The 19637-nt window shown below is 47.4% G+C and overlaps 1 protein-coding gene and 1 pseudogene across 1 annotated transcript; both read left to right on the top strand.

The window, feature by feature from the left end:
* Positions 1–330: 330 nt before the first annotated feature.
* Positions 331–1452, top strand: FOXE1 (forkhead box E1). Its single transcript, XM_070376105.1, has one exon. It carries the CDS (start codon positions 331–333, stop codon positions 1450–1452), a length of 1122 nt encoding a protein of 373 aa, XP_070232206.1.
* Positions 1453–8529: 7077 nt separating this feature from the next.
* LOC102269400 (ribosomal protein eL22-like) lies at positions 8530–11648 on the top strand (annotated as a pseudogene).
* Positions 11649–19637: the final 7989 nt, after the last annotated feature.

Below are 19637 nucleotides of genomic sequence, written 5' to 3' on the forward strand. Positions count from 1 at the left end.
CCTTCAGCCCTAGACAGGAGTCTAGTTTCAGTACCAGCGTCGCTGCCGGCGCCTGGCTTCGAGGTCCAGAACACGAGCAGAGCCGTCGGTAGGCGGGACACTTGAACCTCTGTCTGCAGACCGCCAGTCCGGAAACCGCGGGCGCCAAGCCTCCTGCGAGCCCCTGCCAGGGAAGCTCCCGGTGCCAGCTGCGAGGACCCTCTCAGCTCTTTGCAAAGGGAACCAGCGTTGGTCCCCGCGACCCAGTGTCCCGGGCCCCGCAGCTCCCAAAGCCGCCGCCCGATCCTCGAAGGCAGCGGGGACGCCTCGGGGACGCGGGACGGCTGCGCCATGACGGCCGAGAGCGGGCCGCCGCCGCCGCCGCCGCAACCGGAGGCGCTGGCGGCCGTGAAGGAGGAGCGCGGTGAGGCGGGGGCCGGCGGGGTACCAGCGGAGGCCGCGGGTCGCGGCGCCGGTGGGCGGCGGCGGAAGCGCCCCCTGCAGCGGGGCAAGCCGCCCTACAGCTACATCGCGCTCATTGCCATGGCCATAGCGCACGCGCCGGAGCGCCGCCTCACTCTGGGCGGCATCTATAAGTTCATCACCGAGCGTTTCCCCTTCTACCGCGACAACCCTAAAAAGTGGCAGAACAGCATCCGCCACAACCTCACACTCAACGACTGCTTCCTCAAGATCCCGCGCGAGGCCGGCCGCCCGGGCAAGGGCAACTACTGGGCGCTCGATCCCAACGCCGAGGACATGTTCGAGAGCGGCAGCTTCCTGCGCCGCCGCAAGCGTTTCAAGCGCTCTGACCTGTCCACTTACCCGGCTTACATGCACGACGCGGCCGCCGCCGCCGCCGCCGCTGCGGCCGCCGCCGCTGCCGCCATCTTCCCGGGTGGGGTGCCCGCTGCGCGCCCTCCTTACCCTGGCGCGGTCTATGCAGGCTATGCCGCACCGTCGCTCGCCGCGCCGCCCCCGGTGTACTACCCGGCTGCTTCGCCAGGCCCGTGCCGCGTGTTCGGCCTGGTGCCTGAACGGCCGCTCAGCCCAGAACTGGGCCCCGCGCCATCGGGGCCCGCCGGTTCCTGCTCCTTTGCCTCGGCCGGCGGCTCTGCCGCTAGCACAGCTTACCAGCCGGCCGGCTGCGCCGGTGCCCGACCCGCCAACACTTCCGCCTATGCGGCCGCGTACGCTGGCCCCGACGGCACGTACTCGCAAGGGGCCGGCGGGGCCCTCTTCGCAGCGACTGGCCGGTTGGCCGGGCCCGCTTCGCCCCCCACGGGTGGCAGCAGCGGCGGCGTCGAGACTGCGGTGGACTTCTATGGGCGCACATCGCCCGGCCAGTTCGGAGCTCTGGGGCCCTGCTACAATCCTGGTGGGCAGCTCGGAGCGGGCAGTGGAGGCGCCTACCACGCTCGCCACGCGGCTGCCTATCCAGGCGCAGTGGATCGGTTCGTGTCCGCCATGTGAGCGGAGCATACAGGCGAAAATTCATAGATACCTCGACTGTCCTTACGAACTAAGTATCGACGAAACCTGAGGACAGGACTGGACAGAGGGCCGAATTGAGAGCCACGTGGCAGGGACCGAGCCGGCGTGACAGGCGCAGACTCCCGGTGCACCGCGTACACCGGGCGCCTACCGGGCGGCTTTGAAAATGGGAAGTGGGGAGAAGCGTCCTAGGCCCATGGACTGGGACAAGAGACCCTCATAGAGGCGCAGCTCCAAAGGTCTTGCCTTGGACATTCTAACCGGGGAGGGCCCTTAGCTCTAAACGGGGCACAAGGTAGCGTCTACTCCAGAGTCTAGAGGAATGGTGAAGAATCACATGATTTCACTCTTCCCTGTACTTTTCAAAGCTCTTTTTACACAGTTCGACCTCTTGTGCCTTTGACTGTCTTATTACAATAAAAGACTCCTATAGCGTCTTCCCACATAAGATGAGGAGGACAAATTTGCAAAAGAAGTAACTTTTTTAAAAAATGGGAAAGATCTCTGTTTAGCTTGACCGAGGCCTGCTTTTCCCAGCCTCTGAGAACTGCAAACCTGGCTCTGAATCCAGACTGTGCTGGGTTGCCACAGTGTGACCCAGTTCCATCACTCACACCCTGCAGGGTTCCCATGTGATATACAAGAGAGCTGTAGAATCCAACCGTGCCCCCATATGATCTTTAAGGGCCCATCAGGGCTGCTGCCGCCCTGCATATTTGGCAGCATGGATGGGCCACCCAAGGCCTAACCTTACTCCAAGGAATGGGAACAGAGCTCATAGCAAGCAACTCTGGATTAGCTCCAGGCCCCAATTATGTCACAATTTCAGCATGATGTGCTGATCATTCGGCAGCTATTACTGCTGGGTCATAAATGTGGTTTTCCAATGAGGCAGGTAGAAATACATTTGTCCATTGCCCACTCTTTCTTTTCATTAAGCCCTGGACCCAATGGGTGAGTTAAAAGTCAAAGAGATAACAAAACTCTCTTGAGTCTCTTGGTGAGGGCTTTCATTTTGTGGGCTGGCCCTTCCATCCCTGGCATCTTTTCATGCAAAAAAGAAAGAAAAACTGGGGCAGTTAGGCAGGCTTAGAAAGAAACTGGTATTTAACTTTGTTTCCATTTATTTCTTTTAAGCTACAAGATGACCAAGATCAGAAAAAAAATAATAAATCCAACCATTTCCCCACCTTTCTCAGGAGATATCTTGTAAGTTTTGATTCTGGAGCAAAACTTTCAAGCATTAAATATTTCAGAAGCTCGTTGTGCAGTTTCAGATAAACTTGAGTGTTCATATGAACTGTTTCTAATAAAGATCTTTGAGTAAGTGAGTTCTGGCAAGAGAAAGGCAGCCTCTTTCTGTGTAATTAATTTACTAGGGAAGAGTTGGGGAGTGTGGGAAAGAAGACTGAAAACCATTGGTAATTTTTAATTTCGTGGATTGCTCTATCCTGTTCACAAAGACATGTGAATGTGATTCAGTCCAGATGGGTATCTGTCTAAAAGTGCTGCCCAATAGAAATATCATGCAAGCTGCCCATGTAACTAAGATTTTTCTGGTAGCTGCATTTATTTTAAAAACAAGTGAAATAGATTAATAATATACTGTATTTAACACAATTTGTCCAAACTATCATTTCAAGGTATAATCAGTGTAAAAATTGTTGAGGTAGTGTATGTTTTTCATACTAAGTCTTCAAAATCTGGAGTGTATTTTACACTTAGAGCTCAAGTTTGGACTAACCACAAGCCAAGTGCTCAATAGCAGTGTGTGGTTGATGGCTATGGTGTTAGCAGGAGTCTAGACACTGGTCCTTCCGAACTCTGCTGGTAGTAATGAACCACCTGGAGGCAGGGAGCAGCTGCAGCACTGACCCTACGACCAGTAGGTCCAGATTTCAGACCTAGCCCTGTGACCTTGGAAATGCCTAGGTGTTAGGCCTCCCTTATCTCCCTATGGATCCTTGCAGGTTGAAATTCAAAGGTTCTCATGTGCAGCTAGACAGTCTGGCTCTCCCAGGCAGAAATCAGGATGCCTTGCCTAGCTGGCTGCTGCTGCTAAGTCTCTTCAGTCGTGTCCGACTCTGTGCGACCCCATAGACGGCAGCCCATCAGGCTCCCCGTCCCTGGGATTCTCCAGGCCAAGAATACTGGAGTGGGTTGCCATTTCCTTAGCTGGCAGTAGTCAGAAATTGAAAGGCTTCCACCCAGGGTCTTGTCCTTGGCTGCCTAAAGCCCAGCTAGGGGATTAGGGCTGGAAAAGGGCAGTCTATGCGCCCGGTTAATGCGGTGGTTGACCCTTCTCTGTGTTTTATTTAGCAAGTCCATTGCTTTGACAGCGCCATTAACCAGTCCCTTCTCTAGGGTCCTCATTTGTGAGTAGTAATTTGTGACCCCTCGCTCAGAGTCCTCCTGAAGTTAAACGAATCAAGAGAGGTAGATACGCTGTAAACTGTAAAGCGCTTGGCACACGAGGGAAGAAGGGCTTTACAATTAAAAAGCGCCAGCTTATCCCGAAGCCTCCTGGAGCGTCGAGGTAAAACCCGGGTGAACGAGAAAGATGGAGAGGCAAAGTGCACGCGTCTTCACTCCCAACTCTCTCTGGAAACTGGGACGACGGGTGAGATGGCGCCAAAAGCCAGAGTATGTGACGGGAGAGGGGACGCTGCGAGTTGGGAACTGGGTGCGCACAGCGAGAGCCCGGAAAGACAGCGGGACTGTCGAGGTTTTGGAGAACGTCGGCGCTTTTCGGCCTCCTGCCAGCCGGCGGCACCCAAAGCTCGCGGGCCATCCGGGCGCTTCAACCACAGACAGGCCGAGCGGAGTCTACCCTCCACGCGGCCGAGCTGTCCGCGCGATTCTAGGACCTTGAGAGCATTCATTGCTGCGTCTAGCGACAGTCCAACTCTCCGAACCCCCAAACCGCGAAACAGGACCTCCCTGTCTAGGGGCTCAGAGTCGGGAGGTGTGTTTCTTTTTTCTTCTTCCTATCTTGAAACCAAAAAAATTGTGTGCCCCTATCTGGGCTCTGCACCCCCAGCGTCGTGTGCAGGCGCCCCCCGGGCTGTGGGTAATTAGATGCGTTCTTCTCTAATTTCCCAAGGCTCGTTAGAATTCGCCCCAGAGCTGTAACATTTATTTTCTTTCAAATTAACTTTGCTTGCAATTAAGTTTAAGAAACCAGCAACAAAAGGAGTCTTGGCCCGAGGTCGTTTACCACGAAAACGGATTAAGGAATCTTCCCCGGTTTAAGGGGAAAGATTCCTGCAGCGCTAGGGGAAGCGTTCCCACAGCAGAGGCCAAGGGGGAGTAGGAAGTTGCTTTCGGCGGCTGTGGATGGTGACGGCATCGGCTTCCTCAACTCGACGACCCGTGCGCCTGAAAGAGTAAGGGTAACCTCGCTGAAATGAACTCGTGAGCGTTTGGGCTGAATTCCACAGTCATGACATGAAGCTGCTGTACACAGTTATAGTTTATCCAGAACACTCATAAACATAATCTCATTTACTAAGAACTTTGTGAGAATGTTTTCATTAAAATTACATTTTTATTACAAAATTGGTACACTTTCATTGTAAAAAAAAAAAAAAAGACAACAACCACAGAAAGAAGAGTCAAGGTAACATTAATTCACCCAGAGAAAGCACAGAAAACACCTCAGTGAGTATCTTTTCTAGTTTTTGTTTTTCCTTTGCAAGAGGCCTGAGTCCCAACTTTGTCACTGAAATACTTGGAGATCTTGACCGAACTTGCACCAGCCTATGTTGCACTATCTGCAAACCTAGGTGGCAGGTCCCCTTTCATGCTCACATTCTTGAACTCCTCTTTTTTTGGTCATCTGAATCCAGGATGCTGTTCTCCAAGAGCCAGTAGAAAGGCTGAGAGCAGGCTTGCTGTCCCTGCTGTCCTGCACAGGAGACAAAGGCCTTGTAGCTCTAAGTGTGGGCTATAGACTACCAGCATGGGCATCCCTGGGAGCTCGACAGAAATGCAGACTCTCAAGCTCTACCCAGATTCACTGAAACACAAACTGCATTTCAACAAGACCTGAAGCATTTCTCTGCCCTACGTAGAGTGGCAAAGCTTTAGAGAAGTGTGGGGCGGGGTGTCGGCGAGGGGTAAAGTGTTACGTACGTTGTTGATCAGAGACCCCAGAATAACTTCCAGAAACTTCCTGTTTCTGGGCAAGAACCCCAACCAGAGATGGCTGCAGAGAGAGATGGCTGGGGTAGAGCCCTTCACCTCCACCCTTGGGTATACTTTACAGTCTTGGAATCCTAACCTTTCGAATGCATCTCATCTCATGTTCCCTGTCTGATGGGTGTGACTGTGACAGTGACTTCAATGAGAGTGTATCTGAAACCATCTTGAAAGCTGGGGTGTCAGAGCCTGGCCAGGAATCCAGGCTCCTGACTCCCCTGCTGAGCCACTTTGGAGACCTTGGGCTCTGGTCTCTGTATCCTCTAAGCAGCAGTCATTTGCCTAAATACGGATTAAGCTTGGCAACTCTAACCCCCAGTCTGGGCTAGTTAGGGTTTAGGAGAAAAATAAAGCTCACTTTTCAGGACCCAATAGCCAGCAGGAAGAGCTGAAGGATCCTCCAGTAAAGCAGTTTAAGGGTCCCTTGAACAGCCCAAGATTATGAGTGCCCTAATGAATCCCCCCCACCCCCGCCATCCCCACAGTCCCCCTATTCCCACCCCCAATACACACAGCTTTCTAGAGAATTCAGTTTCTGTGCTCATCCTGTTCCTGAGAAGTGCTGACTGCTGGGGCTGGCATGACAGAATAACTGGAGGGGGCGGGGAAGGTCCCTGATGAAAAGTTGTTCAGACAAGGGGCATGTACCAGACTGGATTTTCTTCCCGGGATCACAGAGCAGCTCGGTGGAAGAACCAGGACTCTCATCTCAGTGCTCACATGAGTTTTCAATAATAAGAATAAATAGGAATACGATGTGTGTGTATAGAGCTTCGACAGAGCTAAAGGGACACGTGACTTAACTCATAGCTGTAAGTGTCCAAGCCTGACTAAAACCTATGCCTCCCTCGAGGGAGACTACATTTGATTATCATCCTCATAAAAGGCAATGTGGAAATGGAAGTAATCAGATGGGGGTGGTTGTGAAGGTGGGGGTTGAGGGATGGAGAAGGAGTGCAACTGGGTGGGGGCCCTCCATTCTATGGACGGGTAAAGCGAGCCTGGGATCAGTTAAATACATAGCTTAGAACTACCCAGAGGGAAGGCAGTGTGGTTAGTGCTTTTCAACCCAAACTGAGCAGTGAACTAAAGAAAAAGCAGGGCAGACAGGTAGGGCAGAAGAGGATGGGAGGCCCTCCCTCTTCTCTCCAGGTAGAGGCCAAAGCTAGCAGAACTCCTGGGATGGAAAGGACGACTGCTCCCTGTGGAGCTCCCCATACCCCTCTGCCAGCCCCACAACCCTTCTTCTGAGAGCTGAGGCTTGGATTTCCAGCTCAGCCCAGAAGGGTTAACCAGGTGCAGAGGCAGTAGTCAGAGAGGCGCTGGGGATCAACTGTCAGCCCCTCCCAGGTTGAGGAAGGGACTGGGAGCCAGAATCAGGGTGGATCTCTGCCCTGGTCAGAACATCGGCTTATCTCATTATCTGAGAACTTGGAGCGGCTTCCCAGCTATGATTTTTCATGCGTGGAGGCAATCAGCAACCAGAGATGAAGTATGAGAAGCACAGCCTCATACAGCCCAACTCTCTCCACTGCTCTCAGCCGCCTGTAGCCAGCCAAGCCCGCCCCTGGATGCTGTTACCTCCACCTCCCATTCTGCCCACACTGCCAGCCTCACTTCCAGAAGCTGAGCTCCAGTCCTGTGGGCTCAGGCTCCCTTTTGTCTGTACCAGAGAGCCCAAACTCCTTACCTGGCATTTGGGGCCCTCCATGATCCTTATGCCAACCCTCTTCCTGGCCTCATCTCCCACAGTTGCCCTCCTACACCTCTAGGCTCCAGCCAACACCCCACTTGCTGTTCCTAGACACTCCTATGTGTTCCAGTCACCCCAAATTTGCTTTGATCATTACCTCTCCAGGAACCACCTAATCCCATCTTGCACCTCCAAGGACAAAACCTAGCAGGAGCCTCCATCATCCCTCTCCTGGATCACAGCATCAGCCTCACACACAGAGCTCCCTGATCCCTCCACTGCTCTCCTCACTCATTCCCCACAGCAGCCAGTATGTAACTCAGCTCAAATACGAATGGATCATGTTATTCTGTTGCAGAGGTCCAGACCTCAGGACAAGGGAATGAGATTAGAAGCATGGTGTGTTCGTGAGCAGCCCTGTGAAGGGTCTTTTTTTTTTTTAATTACTTATTTATTTTTGGTTACGCAGGGTCTTTGTTACTGAGAGCAGGCTTTCTCTAGTTGCAGCAAGCCGGGGCTACTCTTCATTGCAGTGGAATGGCTTCTCACTGCAGTGGCTTCGCTTGATGTGGAGCACAGGGGTATGGGTTTCAGTAGTTGTGACACGCAGGCTCTGAGGCATGTGGAATCTTCCTGGACCAGGGATTGAACCCATGTCCCCTGCACTGGCATCAGACTCTAATCCACTGTACCACCAGGGAAGTCCAAGGGTTTCTTCCACTATGAGAAAATTATACTTAATATGAGCAGTTTCAAAATTTCCCCCTCCCATGTAACACTTTGCTTCTATCCTAGATTTCATCCAAGCTTCATACAACTACTCAACATTGGGGTGTGTTCACGTTTTCTCTGTACTGGTGCTCAAAAGAAAGAACAGTGTCCTATCAAGGGAACTGGACAAATGGGTCTTTATGGTAGAGCTGAGATGCAGCCTACTGAGGACAACTGAACAGTGGGCAACCCTGGACAGGAGTAAAACAATACGCTCTCTTTCTGGCTTATTCAAGAAGAAGGTGTGCCAGATACTGATAGTTGTCATTCTGCCCCCTCTCTGCTCACAAGACTCTGATTTTGTTCAGGTTGCAATTGGTCATGTGTTGTAGGGGATGTCTTACACCCATTGGAGTGCCCACTGGCTCAATCTGGACTTGTCTAAGGTAAACATGGTGATGATTCCATCACTCCTGCCAGTGATTATTGAGAAACAGGCCCAGGATACTTTTCGGGCCAGTGAGATGTCCAGAAAAGTCTGCTCAAGACTTCTGGGAAATATTTCCTTGTTTTTAAAGCAACAGGGGGAAATAAATAGCCATTTTCTTCCTCTTAATGTTGTTAGGGTGTGACTCCTGCAAGTGTGACAGACATGTTGGACTCAGAGGGTACCAGCCTAAGAGAACAAGCCAACCTGCTGAGGATGGCAGAGCCAAAAGGTGGGAATAACCTGGGTACCTAGTGACATCGCTGAGCTACTGAAAGAACCAACCCTGGAACAATTCATTATACCTGTGTGCGATAACAAACATCCTGCCATTTAAACCTCTTATCTTTGGTCTCTCTGTTACTTGCAGCCAAATACATCCTAACTAAAGAAGGTGACCCTTTTGGAGGCAGGAAAAAATTGATTCTTCGTTTTCCCGTTGAGATTTCCTTTGCCATTCTTATATTAAAAAAAAAAAACAAAAAAACAAAAAAACAAACATACAGCTAAAAGGTAATCTAATCTTACCCCTTGATTTATAGAAGGAAAAAACAAGGTTGGGTTTTCCCAATGGCTCATCAGGTAAAGAATCCCACTGCAATGCAGGAGACACGGGAGATAAGGGTTCAACCCTGGGAGGGGAAGATCCTCCAGAGAAGGAAATGACCACCCACTCAAGTATTCTTGCCTGGAAAATTCCACAGACAGAGAAGCCTGGTGGACTATAGTCCATGGGGTCACAAAGAGTCAGACACGACTGAGCACATAAATAAAGAAGGTGACTTTCCACAGCTGTACAAGGAGCTAACATCTTAGATCCTTGTCCAGGGCTCTCAGCACACCATTGCTCTTCCCCAGCTTCAAGTGGCTCAGCCATGGCACAGCTGACTAACATAACTCACATTATCCGTGAGTGGCTTTGTTCATACTGTACTAAGAACTTCCACATATGCTCTCCTTTAGATCTTCACAACTGCCCTGGGAAGTAGCAGTTTTCAGGTGCATTTTTTCAGATGAGAAAAGTAAGGTCCAAGAAAAGAGGGCAAGCGCAAGGTCACAGACCTTTGTCTGCAAGGGATTCAATCCAGGTGTAACAAAGTTCACAGTAAAATGAATCAAGCATGTGAGGATTTGTGCTCCTTGGATATGGGAAACGGGAGGCTTGCGTGTTGGTTTGACTGCAGCTTGGGGGAAATCCTTTCTCGTTAAGTAGGGTGGATCCTCCACACGCCCCTGACTTACCTCCAGGGGCGTGTGAGGCTTAAAGATAAAGTTTGCAAAGTGTGTGGATCTGTTTGCTCCAGATCCTACAAAGCAGGACGGTGAGTGCCAAAGCTGAGGGGGACGTGGCTTTAAATGAGCTCTACCATTATGGGCCTCTTTTCACCCTCCTATCACCCCACCCTGACCCACCCAGCTTCAGCTAGCGATGGTCCCACCAAGGCAAAGGCTGCAGGAGCAGGCCTGTGGTTTACAGAACACCTGGGAGAGGCTGTGGGCAGCTGGGTGATTTCCAAATTAATTGTAGGAGAAACCTAACAAAACAATCTGCAGGCTAAGCGTCCCAGGAGCTCTCCATGAGACTGACAGCCTGGAATCCAGCAAGTACAATGCAGCGACCACAGACGGGAGGGCCTTTCCTCCTTGAGGGGAGGAGGGCCGACTTCCTTCCAACAGGGGCCAGTCTGGGCCTGCAGCCGGCCTGATAGGAAAGCAAAACCCCAGAACTGAAACAGGCTTTCCACCCAAACCCCAAACTATAATGAACATAAATGACTTTTCCGAAACACTACTACAAGGTTGGTTGGCCGGTGAGTTACATGCCCTGGCAAACACCTCGCTTCTCAGTAAGTGGCTTTCAAATCTCTCTCTCTCTTTTTTTGTAAATTGTATTTATTTATTTTGGCTGTGCTGGGTCTTCCTTGCTGTTGAGGCTTTTGTCTAGTTTCAGTGAACAGGGGCTACTCTCTAGCTGCAGTGCGTACGCTTCTCATTGCAGTGGCTTCTCTTGTTGCGGAGTATGGGCTCTAGGGCATGAGGGCTCAGGAGTCGTGGTTCCCAGGCTCTAGAGCACAGGGGTGGCGCATGGGCTTAATTGCTCCGTGGCATCACTCTGGATCACGTGGGATCACTCCGGAGGGATCAAACCTGTGTCCCCTGCATTGGCAAGTGGATTCTTTACCACTGAGCCACCAGGTAAGCCCTTTCTGGTCTCAGTTTGAAGATTTCCTCCTGAATCTATCTTCAGGAAACTTGGGCTTCCTCCCACTACACACAAATGCATGGAATGAATCTAGAGTCTGATATACTGTTAGTAAGGGTCAAATCTGAACACTGGTACTTTCCTATTTTCTGAGCAGTTGCCCACCTTTGTCACAAATGCACTGGTTCAAATCCTGGCTCCAGTACCTGCGCAAGTCTCAGCCTCAACTTCCTCAACAATAAAATGGGCACAACAATGCCTTCCGTCTCTGATACCAGTCACAATGGCTAACATTCAGTGAGCTGCAGCGGGGGTGGGGGGCACTATCTAGTGCTTTTAGTCTCCACAAACTCCCCTGAAAGGTAGTGACCGTGAAGTAGAACAGGAGGAGCAGTTTGAAGCCAGGCATTTGGGCACCAGAACTTCTAAGTGATAATACTTTGCATCATGAGGCTCCTGGGTTAGAGGAGCACTAGGCTAGAAGTCAAAAGACTCAGGGCTGCTCTCTGATTGCATGGCCAACCTTCAAGATGGTGCCGAAGAAAGACAAGGAAGCCCAAGAAGTCAATCTGGAAGTTTAATTTGGATCTTAATCATCCAGGAGAAGATTCTGGAAATTTTGAACCATTTCTATGTGAGAAGGTTAAAATGAATGGAAAACCTGCAAATCTTGGGAATGTTGTTTGCACTGAATGCTTCAAAATCATGGTTGTTTCTGAGAAACAGTTCTCTAAAAGGTATCTAAAATATCTTACCAAGAAATATCTTAAAAAGAACAATTTTGGTGACTGGCTTCAAGGGTTGCATCTGACAAGGACACTTATAAACTTCATTACTTCCAGATTAGTCAAGATGAAGATGGACATGAGTCTGAAGAGTAGGGAAGCCATCCCTTATAGGGCTTTGCTTGCCAATAAAACAAATGAAGCATACAAGACAAAGAAAGATCCAGAAATTGACTTAGTTTATCAGTGAATGGAAAACATTGTACACAATATGTTTCTAAATAGTCCATGGGTAAAAGAGAAAGTCTAGAAGTTGGGGGAGAAATTAAACATGGAAGTGAATGAAAATGAAAATACAGCATACCTGAAGTTGTGGGAAATAGCAAAAATAAAATGCTAAGAGAGAAATTTATATCACTAAAGGCATACATTGTGAAAAATGGAAAATCTCAAATCAATAACCTAAGCTCCACCTCAAGAAAATAGAAAAAAAGAATCCAGTCAGTAATATTATAACTGTATGGTGACAGATGGTCACTAGACTTATCAGGGTCATTATTTTGTAACATACAGAACTCTTGAATCACTTATATACCTAGAACTAACATACTGTTGTAGGTCTATTAGGCTGGAAGGAAAGAAGGAAGGAATCAGGGAATGGTGGGAGGGAGCAATAAAGAGTCAAAACCACTGAAACTGAAGATGGAAAAACAATAGAGAAAATCAAGGAAATAGAGAGCTAGTTCTTTGAAAAGATGAATAAAGTGGAAAAACCTCTGACAAAACTGACTAAGGAAAAAAGACACAATCACTAGTTTTAGGAATGAAATGGAAGCTATCACCACTACCCTGCAGATATCAAAGTATAATAAGGGAATTCTACAAACAACCAAAAACACATAAATTTGACAACTTAGATAAAATAGACCAATGTCAAAAAACCAAAAAATACCACAACTTACTCAATATGAAATAGATAAGTTGAATAGCCTTCTGAGTATAAAGGAAATTGAATTCATAATTTTTTAAAACTCCCCAAAAGAAATGTCCAGGCCCAGATGATTTCACTAGAAAATTCTATCAAAATTTTAAAGAAATAATACCAATGACACAATCTCTTCCAAAAAATAGAAGAGGAAAAAATACATCCAATTTATTTTCTATAAAGCTAGTATTAACCTGATGACAAAATCAGATTAAGGTCATATGAAACAACAACCATAAACCAGTATTTCTCATAAATGACAGAAAAGTCTTCAATAAAATATTAGTGAATAGAATTCAGTGATATATGAAAATAATTATATAGCATAACCAAACACAGTTGACTTCAGAGGATGTGAGGCTAGTTCAATAGGCAAAAATTAATTACTACAAGCCACCATATTGATAGACTAAAGAAGAGAAAAATCACATAATCATATCACTATATAAAAAGCATTTGACAGAATTAATACCTATCATGATAAAAACTCTCAAAAATATAGGAACAGAAGGGTTCTTCCTCAACTAGACAAGGAATGTGTACCAAAAATCTACAGCTAACATTATACTTAGGACTGAATATTTTTCCCAAAGATCAAGCTCAAGGCAAGATGTCCATTCTCATCACTCTTATTCAACATAGTTCTGGAAGTTCTACCCAGTACCAAAAAAAAAAAGGTCTAGAAATTAAGAGTTACATAGAATGGAAAAGAAGAAATAAAACTGTCTCTATTTTCAGAGGACATGACTGTCTACGGTGAAAATCCAAGGGATTCCATAGGGAGAAACAACAACAACAAAACTCCTAGAACTAATAAGTGAGTCCAGAAAAGTCTAGAAGCTATAAGACAAACATCAAACAATTATATTTCTATGTATTAACAATGAAAGTGTGCATACCAAAATTAAAAATATAATACCATTTATAATCACTCAGAAAAACAGGTGGTAAATCTAACAAAACATGTACAGAGCTTGTATGTTGAAAAGTATAAAATACTGATGAAAAAAAACAAAGAAAGTCTAAACAAACAGAGAGATCATATGCACGGTTGGAAAACTCAACATATGAAGAAGTTGATTTTTCCCGAAGTAGACATACAGGTTTAAAGTAATTCCTATCAAAATTTCAGCAAGAGTTTTTACTGATACAGACAGGATCACTCTAAAATATACATAAAGGCAATGGAACTAGAATAGTTAAAACAATTTTGAAAAAAGAGTATATTTTTAGTCAGTTTAGACTGCTATAACAAAATACCAGACTTGGGGGGCTTATAAACAATAAAAAAATTATTTCTCACAGTCCTGGGAGAGTGCCAGCATAGCCAAGTTCCGGTGAGAACCCTCTTCCAGGTGCAGACTTCCGACTTCTCTTTGTATTCTCACATGGTGGAAAGAGGACAAGAGAGCTCTCTGGGGTCCTTAAACAAGGACACTAATTTCATTCATGAGGGCGCTACCTGACCTAATGACCTCCAAAAGGCTCCATCTCTTAATACTCTCACATTGAGAATTAGGATTGCAACATTTGAAATTTGAAGGGACATGAATATTTAGTCCATTTCAGGGAGAGGAATCATTTAACCAATTTCAACACTTCTTATATCCTATAGTATTCAAGACCATATTGGTATTGGTAGAGGAACAGACACACAGATCCATGAAAAAGAATGCTATGCTATGCTAAGTCACTTCAGTCATGTCCGACTCTGTGCAACCCCATAGACGGCAGCCCACCAGGCTCCCCGGTCCCTGGGATTCTCCAGGCAAGAACACTGGAGTGGGCTGCCATTTCCTTCTCCAATGCATGAAAGTGAAAAGTGAAAGTGAAGTCGCTCAGTCGTATCCGACTCTTAGCGACCCCATGGATTGCAGCCTAACAGGCTCCTCCGTCCATGGGATTTTCCAAGCAAGAGTACTGGAGTGGGGTGCCATTGAACCCCAAAATAGACCCACACATAAATAACCAACTGATTTGGGACAAAGGTGAAAAAGCAGTCCAACAAAGGAAAGACAGCCTTTTCAACAAATGGTGCTGGAGCAACAGGACATCCAAAGGCCAAAAACAAAGAAAGAAAGAAAGAAAGAAATTTGATCCTCAATCTAAATCTCATACTTTATGCAAAAATTAACCTTATGTGGATAATGGACTTAAACACAAAATGTAAAAGTAGATAACTTTTAGAAAAAAATGGGAGGAAAATCTTTGGGATGTAGAATTAGGCAAACAAAAAGTTCTTAGAAATGACACAAATGCATAGAAGAAAAAAATTGCTAAATAGGACTGTTAACATTACAAACATTTGTCTAGGAAAGACTGTTAAAAGGAAGAAAAGACAAACCACAAACCAGAAGAAAGTATTTTCAAACCACATATTTGACAAAAGATTCCTATCTAGAATATATAGACAAATCTCAAACTCACCAGTAAGGAAACAATCCAACTACAAAATGGACAAAAGAGATATCGCACCAAAGAGGATACACAGATGGCAAATAAGCACATGAAAAGATGTTCAACATCATTAGTCGACAGGGAAATGCAAATTAAAACCACAATGTAATATTGCTACATACCTATCACAGTGACTAAAAAAAAAAAAACAGTGACAACACCAAATGCTGGTAGGGAGTTAGAGAAACTGGATCAGTCATACAATGCTGATGGGTATGTAAAATGGTACTGCTGCTCTAGAAAACAATTTAGCAGTTTCTTATAAAGTTAAATAGGTAACAACCATACAATTCAGCAATTGCACTCAGGGGCATTTATCCCAGAGAAATAAAGACTCTGTTCACACTAAACTTCCTATGATAACAGCCTCAAAACTAGCCTCCTGACTTGTAGTCAAGTGCTCATTCCTCTACACCCAGATCCACAGCAGAGCTGCTTTTAAGTTCCATTCTCTTGAGCATGACTAGTTTGTTAAATTGACAGGAGAAAGTCATTCAATCCAGTGCTGCCTGGCTGTGCAACTCCAGGGTCACCATGCACATAATACAATACTGTCAACACTCATCTCAGATGTCTGCTTTCACTCCCAGAACATCCTCTTCAAGGCACCCCAACATCCAGGCCAACTAACCACGCCTCTGACAAAACCAGGAAGGAGCAGAGTAGGGAAAATCTTGTCTACAATGGGTTCTCAACTCAGCATGTCCACCCCATTCCTTCTACCCTTTGCCAGTAGACAAATGGCAAGAAAGGAGACGGGACCTACTCAAGATGACCCACCAGGTCAGTGGCAGTACAGGACTCTGAGCTGTCAGCACTAAGCTGGTGGCAGTGGGGCCCATCCACCCACCTTGCATGGAAGCAGCCCAGGGAATTAGCGCTGATGCCAACGCCCCATTCTGGAGCTCCTGACACTTCTTGGACCTAGGCCCTTTCGAAAGGAGCATTTCAAATAGGAGCCATCAACACTTACAGAGGGTGGGTCTTAATCCATAGAGGATCACTAGCTTCACCCAAGTGATGGGATATCCATCGGCACCTCCCATTCTTCTACCAATTATCTATCTGCTAATTATCTGGGATTAAGACTTGACACGGAGCAACATGGTCATTAAACACATATTTGCACGGCTTATTCATGTTAGTGGGGCTGCTCAGTCTAACTGGACACGCCCACAATGCTGCACAACACATTTACATTTGGTTGGCTGTCAACAGCCAATAAAGGACTGCAGGATGTGTTTCCTTCCAAAGTGACTTGGCTCTCAGCAAAAGCTTTCTGCAGGCAAGCTGGGTGTCTTGGCTTTTTGGCAGTACTGACTGAGGCTTAACTCAGAGCATGCATTCAATCACTTGTCAGATATTCATTAGCTCTCGAGCACTATAGCAGCCACAACACTGGCTCCAGGAGATTTTACAAAGGTGAATGAGACACTGTTCCTGCCACCGCAGAGTTTACCACCAATCAAGGAAACACGTGTAAGCAGAGAGAGCTAAGGGCCCTGAGAGAGGGGAAAACAGCATGCCATGTGAACACAGCCCAGGAGAGATCTGTTTGGCCTAAAAAATAAAGGGAGGCTTCATAGAGGAGGTGGCATTTTCAGCACAGAAACAGATTGAGAGAGGAACTAGAAAAGCAAGGGCCCAGAGATGTGCCAGCAGAACAGGTGTGACTCAGTGTGGATGGCACATGTGCCATAGGTGGGAGGGAGATGCCCTGGGTCGTATCACAGAGGGCACTGAGTGTACTGCTAGGGTTTGGAAATGTTTCTGCTGGTTATGAGGAACATGGAAGGAATTTTGCTTTGGTGTGTGGGTGGGTGTTGGTAAACTTTTAATTGAAGTATAGCACACATACAGAGAAGTGCAAACATTTTCACCAACTGACCACACCTCTGTAAACAGCATCCAGCTAAAGAAAGAAATCATTACTAAAAACCCAATAGCACTCTTTCAGGAACTACCCAATCACAAGAGAAAACAGTATCCTGATCTTAACACCATAAAATAGTTTTCCGTATTTTATTGTATTTGGCTTCTTTCACCGAACACAATGTTTTCAAGACTCATCCATGTTGCCATATATAAAAGTAGTTTGTTTTTCATCTTTATGTTAATATCCCATTGTATGAAGATATGACAATTACTAATATTAATGAGCATCACCTGGTTTCCAGTTTGGGGCTATAAAACTTCTTGCATCTGACTTCTGGTACTTTCATGGATGTCCATCTGTTTGGTACATATCTAGGAGTGGAATTGCTGGGTCATGGGGTATGCATGGGCTTCCCAGGTAGCTCAGCTGGAAAAGAATCCGCCTGCAATGCAGGAGGTCCCAGTTTGATCCCTGGGTTGGGAAGATCCCCTGGAGGAGGGCATGGCAACCCACTCCAGTATTCTTGCCTGGAGAATCCCCATGGACAGAGGAGCCTGGCAGGGTAGACAGTCCATAGGGTCACAAAGAGTCGGACAGGACTGAAGTAACTAAGCACGGAACAGGGTATACATATGTCTACTTGAATAGATACTACTAGTCTTCTACAGTTGTTTTGTCCATTTACACACCCACCTAACACAGAGTGTAGTGCTTAGAAAAGGGGGAGCTGGCACACAGGAACCAGCCAGGAGGCCAAGCAATACAGCCCTGGGGAGGCATAATGAAATCAGTTGCAACAGAACTGGAATTTAAAAAGGCTGATAAAAAGGCACTATAGGGTGGAACACGTCGGATGAGGAGGCAAGGGAGAAGTGTACTTGAGAGAGAGAGAGAGAGAAAGGTTCCTGTATGGGGTGGCTGGTTGGGTGAGGGGTGTTAGGTTGAAGGCAGGAGAAAAACATCTTAGTTTGGGACACATTGTGTTGAGATGCAGGGCTGATGAGATGATGATGTCCAATAAACTGCTGGCTACCTGGTCTGTTTGCTAAAGGATGAGGTCAAGGCTGGAGACACAACGTTAGAATTTATCATCACAGAGACAGGAATTGAAGCCAGGGGTGTGGCTGAGGTTTCCCAGGAGGTGCTGTGTGGAATGCAGAGGAGGCTGAAGACCAGCCGCCCACCTTGAGGGGATGAGCGGAGGAAGAGGAACAAGAGACAACATCGCTTCCCTCTGAAACGCTGGCAGGGGCTGTGAGGCGTGAGTCAGGCCCTCCGAGCCCCAGCAGCATCCAGGGGTCCGACTCACCAGCCACAGTTTACTCCTGAATGAACTTGCATCACTAACCTCAAGGCTGAGTTGCGAAATCCGCATCAGATTGCGTACCTCTGGCGGCGTCATAGGGACAACGGGCACCAAAGACTCATAGCATCTCGGGGCAGCGAGTTCTCTTCCCACCACCACAACGGCTCCGCCAAGATGGTATCCAGCACCCCAGGCAGGAAACTCAAATTTCCCACGGCAGCCCATTCCACAGTTGAGCAAGTGAGACAAGAAAAACCTTCCCTTATAAATGCCATCTCATGACACTGGAAGTCAAAAGAAGAGAAAACAGCAACCCTTCAATGGTGAGGACCCTGGATAGAGTAAGATGCAAGGGGCTTTGTAGTCCGGAAAATCTACTAACGTGTCCCTGACCACCTTCCCGTTGGGGTCATGGAGCTCCACTCCTCACCGGAAGCTGCAGTGATTTCACTACCGCTCGCACCTGGGCTGGGTATGTGCTCATCCGCTGCAGGCATTCCTCTGGCTTCATCAAGCAGTGAGTCCTGTCCTGGATGGTGGCCAGGCTCTCAGGACTGAGGCGGTGCATGCCACGGCACAGATCCACCGGGCTGGACACGCGGAGAGAACGAGCGGCGGCTGGCAGAGAGCGAGCCCACTGCGAGCACAGCGGGCACCATGCCATGCGGTTCAACTTTTTTTTTTCTAAATATTTACCTGCACCCGCTCTGCGTGGGTCTCTGGAGAAGAAGGAAGTCAGATAGGATTAAGAAATGACTTCCCCCATTCCCCGTCTTGGGGAGAGCCGTACAAGAAATGGGTGTAAGAGACGAGACGGTGGCTGGAAAAAACAAAAAAAAAATTTTTTTTGGTCTTGCTTTTAGAAATTTTCAAACTACCCACCTAAGCAACCTCTGCTGCTGCTGCTAAGTCGCTTCAGTCGTGTCCAACTCTGTGCGACCCCATAGAGGGCAGCTCACTAGGCTCCTCTGTCCCTGGGATTCTCCAGGCAAGAACACTGGAGTGGGTTGCCATTTCCTTCTCCAATGCATGAAAGTGAAAAGTGAAAGTGAAGTTGCTCAGTCGTGCCCGACTCTTAGCGACCCCACGGACTGCAGCCTACCAGGCTTCTCCATCCATGGGATTTTCCAGGCAAGAGTAATGAAGTGGGGTGCCATTGCCTTCTCCAAGCAACCTCTGCATGATCTGAAATATGGAGATTTGGTTTCTGGAAAAGACATCAAAGGAAAACTGCCCTTGAGCCTTGAAAGAGAGGGTCTCATCAGCCACTTTAAACTGACAGCATGAACCTCCAATGTGTTATCCTTGGATACACGTCTGCCAGCTGAAAAGACGCCTTACTTTCTCCCGACTATCAACCATCCAGTCCTTCAGACCACAGACAAGATTCTTAGGAATTTTCCAAAACTGGCAGACTTTGAAAGTGGCTAGCTTCTATCCAAGTTGACAGAACAGGGTTAACTTTCTGGTTCTACAGAATCCTTTTTCCTTCCCTTCGCTTTATATAGATGCTCATCTTGC

The sequence above is a fragment of the Bos mutus genome, chromosome 8, assembly GCF_027580195.1.
Source record: "Bos mutus isolate GX-2022 chromosome 8, NWIPB_WYAK_1.1, whole genome shotgun sequence".
NCBI classification, from domain to species: Eukaryota; Metazoa; Chordata; class Mammalia; order Artiodactyla; family Bovidae; genus Bos; species Bos mutus.